This window comes from Megalobrama amblycephala, linkage group LG16 (assembly GCF_018812025.1).
Source record: "Megalobrama amblycephala isolate DHTTF-2021 linkage group LG16, ASM1881202v1, whole genome shotgun sequence".
In the NCBI taxonomy this organism is placed as follows: domain Eukaryota; kingdom Metazoa; phylum Chordata; class Actinopteri; order Cypriniformes; family Xenocyprididae; genus Megalobrama; species Megalobrama amblycephala.
Genome location: NC_063059.1, coordinates 42,687,911 through 42,700,055, shown reverse-complemented (window position 1 = coordinate 42,700,055; position 12,145 = coordinate 42,687,911). Strand labels below are relative to the sequence as shown.

General features: G+C 40.2%; 1 protein-coding gene across 1 annotated transcript in view; it reads right to left on the bottom strand.

Moving 5' to 3' along the window:
- zgc:153039 (uncharacterized protein LOC767698 homolog) overlaps positions 1–12,145 on the bottom strand; it is a 38,756-nt gene that overhangs the window by 21,960 nt on the left and 4,651 nt on the right. Inside the window, exons 4-7 of the mRNA XM_048159908.1 lie at positions 7,464–7,769; positions 6,803–6,910; positions 6,405–6,516; positions 420–577 (exon numbers count right to left, since the gene is read on the bottom strand). Of these exons, the coding sequence (XP_048015865.1) occupies positions 420–577; positions 6,405–6,516; positions 6,803–6,910; positions 7,464–7,769 (684 nt within the window). The remainder of the gene's footprint in view (positions 1–419; positions 578–6,404; positions 6,517–6,802; positions 6,911–7,463; positions 7,770–12,145) is intronic.

The following is a 12,145-nucleotide window of genomic DNA, read 5'->3' as shown; positions in this document are numbered from 1 at the left end:
TCAATCACTCGCACATCTAGATCTTTATCTGAGAACATTCATTCATCATCACACGAGAAACACGCAAACCGACGGCACTCAACATGCTGAACAGATGAAGACACACACACACACACACACACACACACAACCTAGAAAACTGTTTACAGACTAACAAAACAAAAACACTTTGCATAAAAAAAAATGTTTTTTTGCACATTTTTTCTGAGCAAAGTAAATATATTTTGGGATAATTTGGGAGTGAAATATAAGCTGAATGTGTTTATTTACACTGGGCTGTTTACAAACATCAGAGGGTCAAAGTTACATGTTTATGCAAATGAGGCTCATTATGGGATGTGGCAAGATCAAGAAGGTTTTAATAAAGGAGAACACAACAGTTTCCACGTGACTTGATCAGATGTGTCGTGTTCACTCACCGAACAGGTCGTCCCGCGCCAGAGCGTACAGGATGCGGGACGCTCCGATCAGGTTACTCATGGCAGCGGACAGCGTGGAGGAGTAAACGCCGACCGTCACGAAGGGATGCCAGACGTTAATGTCTCGGAGAAATCCGTAATCTTTCTGCAGGAGGATCCTAGAGAGACACGGAGCGTCTGTGAGAACATGTAAACTCGTGTCTTAAGAGACGAGAAACCCAACATACAGATGCTGTGTTTAAACATATTCTTCTGCTTCTGAGACCAACATTTCTGACTCTGCATCTGCTAAAATAACCTATAAAACGTATTAGAAACTATCAATCATTCAGTGTTGTTATTGTTGACTGTTTTGTGTTGCACAGAAGAAAGAAACTCATACAGTTTGGATCATGAGAACATGATGACGGAAAACAGAAGTCAATCAAACAATAAAATCTGAAGCCATCAGAGAAATCAGAGTCACACAACAATCGAGTGACGTGTTGTTCATCTCTGGTTGAAACTCTTCTCACGCCTTCTTTCAGCTCGAGCGCTTTTAATAGCATCATCGCAGCTCTATTAAGAATTATACAGACCAACCGCAGATCTGAACACAATTATTTCAGTAGAGGAGCGTCTGTCTCGCTCGCGCTCTCTCTCGCAGGTTAACAACTCTGCAGAAAATAGAAACTGTCAATCGTCCGTCCATCCGTGCGCGAGCAGCCCATATCTTTTATTAGGTATTAATTCTGGTTACAGGATCCGAATGAATCTAAACACTGACGGCTGCAAACAAACAAAAATATGAGAAAAGCAGAGACAGACGTGTCACTTTGGCCCTATTGATCGCGGCTCCGGTGATTATTGGACTGTACGACGGGAGCGAAATGAATTCTGAAAAATCCTTCCATTAAGTTAACTAGTTGGCTGCTCATTAACTTTATGCAAACGAGCAGGCATGTGACACGCCCACTACCAATAGGAATGGAGACGATTGTGCTCAACGTTCTCAGCGCAGCTGCATAGTGAACTACACTGGATGTATTTTACAGGCAATGCAGTGTGATCATATATTCAGAGCTATGGTCAGTGTCGCTTATCAATAATAATAATAATCACGGGGCGGTCTGAAGCGAGCCGTGACCTTCAGCTGTACGGCGGAGCCAGAGATGTGAGGGATGGCTGTTGAGTTAAACACTGGTCTGAGGCGAGTGAAGCAGGATCATTAAGAGGGATCAATAACTAACAAGCCCTCTATCTCTATCACAGCTCTGTCTCCATCACTCCATCCGTCTCTAACGCTCGAAACCACAGCAGATACTGAGGGGGACGAGATCACCCAGTAATTAGAAATGCCCCCCACCCAATATTTGATATTCTTGATGCTGCTCTCCATTACACTCTGTTTGTAGATAGTGTAACCCCTCCTGTTCGAACCGCCCGATATAAGCGGGACTTGAACCCGGGTCTCTGGTATGGGAGGCGGGCGCTCTAACAAGGAGGCTAAATATCGCTGTCTCAAGACTCTACACTCACCCCCTAAACCTCACTCCCATCCGGGTCACGGCACCAATGTAACCCCTCCTGTTCCAACCGCCCGATATAAGCGGGACTTGAACCCGGGTCTCTGGTATGGGAGGCGGGCGCTCTAACAAGGAGGCTAAAGGCCGCTGTCTCAAGACTCTACACTCACCCCCTAAACCTCACTCCCATCCGGGTCACGGCACCAATGTAACCCCTCCTGTTCCAACCGCCCGATATAAGCGGGACTTGAACCCGGGTCTCTGGTATGGGAGGCGGGCGCTCTAACAAGGAGGCTAAAGGCCGCTGTCTCTAGACTCTACACTCACCCCCTAAACCTCACTCCCATCCGGGTCACGGCACCAATGTAAACCCTCCTGTTCGAACCGCCCGATATAAGCGGGACTTGAACCCGGGTCTCTGGTATGGGAGGCGGGCGCTCTAACAAGGAGGCTAAAGGCCGCTGTCTCTAGACTCTACACTCACCCCCTAAACCTCACTCCCATCCGGGTCACGGCACCAATGTAACCCCTCCTGTTCCAACCGCCCGATATAAGGGGGACTTGAACCCGGGTCTCTGGTATGGGAGGCGGGCGCTCTAACAAGGAGGCTAAAGGCCGCTGTCTCTAGACTCTACACTCACCCCCTAAACCTCACTCCCATCCGGGTCACGGCACCAATGTAACCCCTCCTGTTCCAACCGCCCGATATAAGCGGGACTTGAACCCGGGTCTCTGGTATGGGAGGCGGGCGCTCTAAAAAAGAGGCTAAATATCGCTGTCTCAAGACTCTACACTCACCCCCTAAACCTCACTCCCATCCGGGTCACGGCACCAATGTAAACCCTCCTGTTCGAACCGCCCGATATAAGCGGGACTTGAACCCGGGTCTCTGGTATGGGAGGCGGGCCCTCTAAAAAAGAGGCTAAATATCGCTGTCTCAAGACTCTACACTCACCCCCTAAACCTCACTCCCATCCGGGTCACGGCACCAATGTAACCCCTCCTGTTCCAACCGCCCGATATAAGCGGGACTTGAACCCGGGTCTCTGGTATGGGAGGCGGGCGCTCTAACAAGGAGGCTAAAGGCCGCTGTCTCAAGACTCTACACTCACCCCCTAAACCTCACTCCCATCCGGGTCACGGCACCAATGTAACCCCTCCTGTTCCAACCGCCCGATATAAGCGGGACTTGAACCCGGGTCTCTGGTATGGGAGGCGGGCGCTCTAACAAGGAGGCTAAAGGCCGCTGTCTCAAGACTCTACACTCACCCCCTAAACCTCACTCCCATCCGGGTCACGGCACCAATGTAACCCCTCCTGTTCCAACCGCCCGATATAAGCGGGACTTGAACCCGGGTCTCTGGTATGGGAGGCGGGCCCTCTAAAAAAGAGGCTAAATATCGCTGTCTCAAGACTCTACACTCACCCCCTAAACCTCACTCCCATCCGGGTCACGGCACCAATGTAACCCCTCCTGTTCCAACCGCCCGATATAAGCGGGACTTGAACCAGGGTCTCTGGTATGGGAGGCGGGCGCTCTAACAAGGAGGCTAAAGGCCGCTGTCTCTAGACTCTACACTCACCCCCTAAACCTCACTCCCATCCGGGTCACGGCACCAATGTAACCCCTCCTGTTCCAACCGCCCGATATAAGCGGGACTTGAACCCAGGTCTCTGGTATGGGAGGCGGGCGCTCTAACAAGGAGGCTAAAGGCCGCTGTCTCTAGACTCTACACTCACCCCCTAAACCTCACTCCCATCCGGGTCACGGCACCAATGTAACCCCTCCTGTTCGATCCGCCCGATATAAGCGGGACTTGAACCCGGGTCTCTGGTATGGGAGGCGGGCCCTCTAAAAAGGAGGCTAAAGCAGTCTCTAGCATCAGTCACTAAAGCACCTCTTGAGATCAGGGGAGATTTACACGCACAGCTCTTACCGGCCTATGATAGTTACATTAGGATGACAAAAAGTTACATTTTTAGGCTGCTCTACCTCTAACAGCACTCATCAACGTCACAGTGATTGAGACAGCCAATCAGATCAAAGGAGGCGGGGCTTTACTGTTCACAGAAGATGAGTGTGAATTGTGTAAAAACTACACCTGATCTGACAACAAACCCATAAAATACTGTAAACGTAAGCATTTTGTAAGATTTTTTAAGACTTTTATACAGCACTGAAACATTAAATTGATCAAAAGTGACAGTAAAGACATTTATAATGTTACAAAAGATTCTATTTCAAATAAATGCTGTTCTTCTTTCTATTCATCAAATAATCCTGAAAAATAAAATGCATCACAAATTCCACACAAATATGAACTGTTTTCAACACTGATAATAATCATAAATGTTTCTTGAGCAGCAAATCATCATATCAGAATGATTTCTGAAGGATCATGTGACACTGAAGACTGGAGTAATGATGCTGAAAATTCAGCTTTGATCACAGGAATAAATTACACTTTACTATATATTCACATAGAAAACAGCTGATTTACGCTGTTATAATATTTCACTGTTTTTACTGTATTTTTGATCAAATAAATGCAGCCTTGGTGACCCCTATTACTATTAGTTGAAGTACCTTTATTTTATGTGATCAATATTTATTAAGTCAGAGTGAGAGAGACTGAAAAACAATGAAACACAGAGAATTAGAGGTCAAAGTTCATCCTCTGCAGCAGAAAGAGACAGACAGACCAAACATCTGCGACAAAAGACGAATGACAGATTTAAACTAATGCAATTAAACACTGAAGCATTAATGAATAAATGAACACACTGACAGTCCTGAGAGAAACACACACACACGTTTTCTTTCACTATCGCTTCCTCTTTCTGTCAGCAACCGGCTTCCAATCAGTGCTGATTCATTTACCGTCATCATCGTGATGAATCTATTAAATCAACATGAGCTCACACCAACACTTGAACTTCAGCAATCAGTATAAAATCAACAGCGCGTTTGTGCTACTGTACCTTTAAGACTCGTTCTGCATGTCATTCTATATGCAAATGAGCTCGGTTCTGATTGGTTACTGACTGAAATCTGACTTGAGTTGTGAAAGCTGTAACACTGTTTACAAGTTGAGTTTCTGATCACGAAACGCGCGTGATGATGTTCGTCTGTCTGATGTCAGGGAGTCGCAGACGTTCATTTTTGATATTTAACTTCAATAAATGCGTCTTTTTTAATGTTGGAAGTAAGCTTTAAAAAAGTTACAGTACCTTTATTTTAAAAGATCAAGAACAGTTTGATTTCTCCAGACCTGACCTTTAAAGCTGTTGAATATTTCTCAATATTTTTCCAGCGATTCTTCAAACTCCTTCCATTAAATTTTCAGCACAAGTGTGTGTGTGTGTGTGTGTGTGTGTGTGTGTGTGTGTGTACAGTCTCAGTGTCGTACTGCCACCTGCTGGTCACTCAGAGCACTGCACTCACTCACACTGACACAAAATCTGTCTTATTTCCACCTGATTGGGTGAATTAATCTTTAATGTACAACCACTGCCTCTGTTGTCATGGCGATGGGCAGAGAGGGTCTCCATGGCGATCAGCATTCAGCATTTGAGTGACAGTGATGAGAAGCTGATTGATGACTTTAATAATACTGAAAAAAGTATTTTTAATCTCTCATATTGATATAATTTAATTCCTCTAATCACACCCTAACCTCTCAATCATTACAGACACGATTCGCTTCAGGTCCTTAAAAATCATGTTTTAAGTTATTTCAGTACGATTGAGATACTATTATAGATTTTATTCATATTTTGAATTTTTTTATTTATATTCTCCGTTGTCATAATTTTAAAGTTTTGGTAATTATTTTGTTTTTATCCTTTGTATTTTCAGTTATCATTTTAATTTTATTTAAAGGTACACTTTGTAAATTTTTTGTTCTCACACACACACACACACACACACACACACACACAGAGCTTTCCTCATGCATGTCATGTGAGGATCATGCGTCATATGAGGTACTAAAAACACACACACACTTGTATTTACTACAGTACATGTGTGTGATTTCCATCACAATTACAGACATTATCACACACACACACACACACACACACACACACACACACACACACACACACACACACGCTAAAACACCCCCATTATAGCAAAAAAAACAAAAAAACGACATGATTTACAAACATGAGCATTCAAACTGAATTCTGTTCAATTGAATTTAACTCCCTGCAATCTGAATCATTTCTGCTGGAAATGCCAGGAATGTCATGTGACCTCACTCACACTTCTGTTCACACACACACACACACACACACACACACACAAATCCAACTTTCACATCCACTTTCAGATGCCAAAAACTCCTCAGTTTTCAACAGATACAGTTTCATTATTCATTTATACACTGATGGCCAAATTTGTAAAATGACTGTTTTCTATGTGAATATATCGGCAGTGTGTGTGTGTGTGTGTGTGTGTGTGTGTGTGTGTTACCGGTCACATGTGCAGGAGATCAGCACACTCAGCAGGCTGTAGATGATGAAGGTGAAGATGACGGCTGTGATTGTGCCACGAGGAATGGAGTAGCTCGGGTTCTTCAGATCACCTGACAAACACACACGATTCACTCAAATCAGGTCAGAACCTAGAAACTGGTTTATCAGGTGGTTTTTATATGGTGAACACAAGCTCAAGATATCTTCACTTTCAATTCTACAACATTAAATACATGTTTGAAAGAGTTGTTGACATTTAATGGTGGTGATGTTGAGGTCATGTGACTGCGGTTTAGTTTTTCACTTCTCTCGACTGTATTCAGGCTTCATAAGATTATCTTGTGAAGATTATCAACGAAACTTTCGTTGGACACAGAGGTTCATCTCGGCACTCACCGGACATGTTTGATCCGGCCATGATTCCCGTGCATCCGTTAAACATCACCGCAAACACCGTGGCGAATGTCATCATCGCTCCGGTGGTGTAGTCTGTGGTGTAGGCCGCTGAACACACACACAATTCAACACAATAACAACAACAATCACATGCTCAGCGTTTGGGGGAAAACAGAAAAAGCTTCTCTTTTTTTGCAGGTAGTGAGAAGTTTGTGTCACTGAAAACTAGTTCTGAGAAACGAGTGTCTGATTTTAATCATGCATTTTAATGCTCGGTTAATCACGAAGCGGGTAATTAATCAAGTTTCCTCATTCAGAAAGTGGCCTTTTGTCCTTTTTTTACAGAAGTGTGTGCATCCCCTTTCTCTGCATTAGTTATTGTGTAAACGGACTGAAAGAATGAAATCTAAACGGTCAATTCCTGTTTTCTTCATGGAATATCACAGTGTTTATTAGAAATGATTAATCACTGTTTTAAATTCATGTTTCTGGTAAACTTGAATCAGAATATCTTCCTCTTGGAGCATTTCTTCTCTTCTCTGATGACGAGGGCGGGGCAACCTGTCACTCACCTGAGATCCACCAATAGCAAACCACAACCATCCAATCAATTTGTTCACCCGCCCCACATTTGTTCTTGTGTGCGAAGCGTTTCACTCACCCTGCACGTTTCCCATCAGCGTGTCTAACTTGAAGCCGGTGAAGTTGCCGCTCGTCGGGCCGAGGGAGGAGTTCGTCTGGCCGGGCAGCGGGACGTTCCGAAACGGCACGGCGAAGAAACTGACAAAGATGGTCCCCAGAACCACCATGACGATGATGAAGATGATGAAGGTGGCTTTAGCGTAGATGTGAGCTCCGACCAGACACACGACCAAACACAGCAGCAGAATGACCGTGCCGTACAGCAGAGACCACCAGTATCCGGCCGGCAACACGGCGTACCGCGAGACGGTCAGAGACGAGCCGTCTGAGACAGAGAGACACACGTCAACACCAGATTCAGTGTGCTCGTTTGATGTATTAGTCATTTTAAAGTCATTTATTAATAAATAAATAACGTTTTTTTTATTATTTACCATTAATAGCAACTGATGCTGGAAATAAATTATAATTACAACAATAATAATAAATAAATGTAAATAAATAAATTGATAAATACATTGCATTTTTATTTAAATAAAGATTTTTTAAAATGTATTTATTACATATTAATAACAATTAATGCTGGAAATAAATTATCATAATAAATAAAAATAAATAATAAAAATAAATAAATAAGTAAATATATTTTATTTAATTTAAACTATTATTTAACCATTGACGCTGGAAATAATAATAACAATAATAATAAATAAATGTAAATAAATAAATAAATAGATAAATACAATTTATTTTTATTTAAATAAATTTAAATTTATGTTTAATAGCCATTAATTACGGAAATAATAATAATAATAATAATAATAATAAATATATAGACACATAAATACATTTTATTTTTATTTAAATAAAGATTATTTATTTATTTATTACCTATTAATAACAATTAATTTAACAATAATTAAATTATAATAAATACAAATAAATACAAATAAATTAATTAATAAATAAGGAAATACATTTTATTTTATTTTATAAATAAATATAAATAAAGATTTTTTTTATTATTATTAGCCATTAATAACCATTAATGCTGGAAAAAAATTATATAATAATAATAAAAAATCTAAATAAAAAATGAATATGTTTTTTGATTTAAATAAAGATATTTTTGTTTATTTGTTATCTAAATAATATCAATTGAATTGAAAGGAATATAGAAATATTTAAAAATTAATAAATAAAAATGGCAAAACCATTTAACAAAATTACTAAAACTTACAGTAAAATTGAAAATTGAAAATATAAAAATGAAACCTAATTCAAATATTAATAAGAACTATAAACAGTATGTAACTAATTGAAAGGAATATAGAAATATTTACAAATTAAAAAAAATGGCAAAAGCACTTAAAATTACTAAATCTTACACTAAAATTAAAACGAAAAGCTAATTCAAAATATTTTTAAACATTACTAAAATAACACAGTTTTATGGTTCAAACGTACGCACAACATTTGAGGGAAAACGGTAAAATATTCTCTTTTCCTTTTTTTTAATGTTGAATGATTGACTTATTGACTTATTTATTTTTAGAAAAGAAACATCTCAAGGCACAGTACACGCATTATAATATTACAAAGTTAAGCAAGTGAGAGTAAAAAAACAAAAAATGAACAAGCAAAGTAAACGCTCACATACATATAAACAATTACAGTATAATATACGCATATACACATATAATCATCTAAATAAACAAAGAAGGGGGCAAAATAAATAAATAAAAATGAACATTTTTAGCCAGAGCTTGTCTCCTTAAAATAATCTAAGAAAGGGCTCCAAGATTTTTTGAAAATATCGGGTTTCATTCTAATTTCAAATTGAATTTTTTCAAGTTTAAGAGCAAAAAGTAGGTCAAAAACACTGACGATAGGTTGGAAGAGATGGCAGCTTCCAATTAATTAATACAAGTCTTCCAGCCAACAGTGTACAAAGTGCAATATTATCCATCTCTAAAGTTGTCAGTTTAACATTGTCGGAATAATCCCGAATAAAGCGGTTAAAGGGTTGGGGTCTATTACTGTGGTAAAAATGTCTGAAAAACAACTAAAAATTCTCCCCCAAAACCTTAATAACTCAGAACAGGCCCAGAGTGAGTGAAACAGAGAGGCTGGCTGTACACTGCAGCGTGGACAGGAGGGGTCGACATCAGGAAATATTTTACAGAGTTGCACCTTAGACCAATGAATACGATGTACCACCTTAAACTGGATAAGCTTATGTCTAGAGCTAACTGAAGAAGTATGTTTCATTTTCTAAAATAATACTCAAGTCCCCCTCCCAGAGAGATTTTAATGAGCTACTAGATGGGGTTTGTTTGTTATTTATGATACTGTAAATCTTTGAGATAGCCCCCCCACCCCACCCCCCTTATACATCTATGCTGGTCTAAGATATACCACTAGGAGGGGTGGAGGGGAAGTCCGGAAAATGTAAAGCTCCGAGCTTGAAAATACTGGAACAAGTGTGAATTAGGCAAGAGAATTTTTTTTTTAAGTTGGTCAAACGTAGCAAAATTATTATCTATAAATAGTTGGTCAATCGTGACAAGACCATGTGACTTCCAAATATTGATAGCTCCATCAAAAAGTGAGGGTGGAAAGGAAACATTACAGGCAATGGGTGCAACTGAAGAAGGACACTTAAGATTTAGAGTCCAAATCCTCAGAGAATGTTTAACGATTGGATTCTTAATCAGGATACTGTGGGGAGAGGGTACAGGTGAACGGAGCAAAGATGTTAATGTGGCTGGGGAACAACATAACGCCTCTTTTCCACCCAGAGAGGTTTACACGATTGCAAATCATGTTGTACAGTAAGTTTCTAAAGTTGGCTGCCCATTAGTACGTCTGAAAGTTAGGCAATGCCAAACCTCCCACCTCCATGGCTTAATAAGATGCTTTAGACTTATTCGCCTAGGATTATTATTCCAAATAAAAGAAGAGATAATTTTTTCCAAACAGGAGAAAAATGACTTGGGAATTAATATGGGCAAACATTGAAATAAATACAAGAATTTGTGAAGAATGCTCATTTTAACCACAATTACCCTTCCTATCAGTGAGAGAGGAAGAGGTTTCCATGATAGAAACAAAGATTTTGTTAGATCCAATAAAAGACTAAAATTGGCTTTAAATAAGTCAGTATGTCTACGTGTCACTTGGACACCCAAATACCTAAATTGATTACTGACAACTCTGAATTGGAAATTTGAATATGAAATACTTAATGCAGCAGAATTCACTGGGAATAATTCACTCTTAGAAAAATTCAACTTATAACCCAAAAAAGTACTAAATGAGTCCAATATTAAAAGTACTCTAAGGAATTGACACTAGAGGGTTGGATATAAATAAAATAAGATCGTCAGCATATAAAGAAACCTTCAGTTCTAGACCAGCACGGAAAATACCCGTCACCTCAGAGTCGGCACGTAGTGCAATTGCCAGGGGTTCAATGGGGGGAAAGGGGACACCCCTGCCTTGTGCCCCGACACAATGGAAAAGAATCTGAAATAATATTATTTGAGTGTACAGATGCTTTGGGAGTGGCATAAAGAAGTTTTATCCAAGAGATGAATTTTAAACCAAACCCAAACCTCTCCAAAACATTTATCAAATAGTCCCACTCGATGCGGTCAAATGCTTTCTCAGCATCCGGTGAGACCACGACTTCAGCATTACTGGAGTGAGGCGAGTACTAGGGATGCACCGAATATTCAGCTACCGAAATTTTTGGCCGAAAATGTTGTGATGACGCAAACAGAAACCGCGAGATCAGCTCCTCTGATGCATCTGTAGCGGACGTTATTCCTTTAATCGCAGCACTAAAGCGTCTCCTAAGCAAAGTGGTTGAGACGGACCACGGAGTGAAAACAATGAAGAGTACACTCTTAGAGTCGGTCAGCACACGTTTCACTGAGATCTATTCTAATATTAATTTATGCAATTGCAATGCTTTGATTTTAGTAAAGTTGATTTTAGTAATGTTTTTGCTAGTATCTTGTAATCACAGTTTAAAAGTGATATGGGACGATAAAAACTACAGTCAAGGGGGGATTTATCTTTCTTAAGAATTAATGAGATTGTAGCTTGATAGAAGGTTAGAATTTTGAAGACTCTCTGAGAAAATTGAAAGCAACAACGGACATAATAATTTGGAGAATGCTTTATAAAAGTCAGATGGGAAACCATCAGGATCTGGGGCCTTGCCCGTTTTCAAGGAAGCAATCGCATCCGCTATTTCCTCAATTAGTATATCCTCCTCCAAAACATCACACAGAGCCTTCTCCACAGTCGGGAAAGACTGAATAATTGTAGCACATTTTGAAAGAGAGTTGACTTTTTTGAAGACCCATCAAGTTGTGGACACATCACACAATTAAAATCCCCACCCAGAACCAATGAATGAGAGCGAAGGTCAGGTATAGGTGACAAGAATGAAGTGATAAAAGTAACATCGTCATAATTAGGAGCATAAACATTGGCAAGAATTAGGGGAGTTGAAAACACCACAAGAACTTTCATCCAAAGGGATTCACACTGCATTCATGCTTCCCCTGGGATTCGAACCCATGACCTTTGCTCTTTATCAGCTGTTAGCTGATGGTAATAACCCTGACTGGTACTGAGCCAGCTACTCTTCCATGAGTGAAAGGGATCATCAATAACACACACACACAC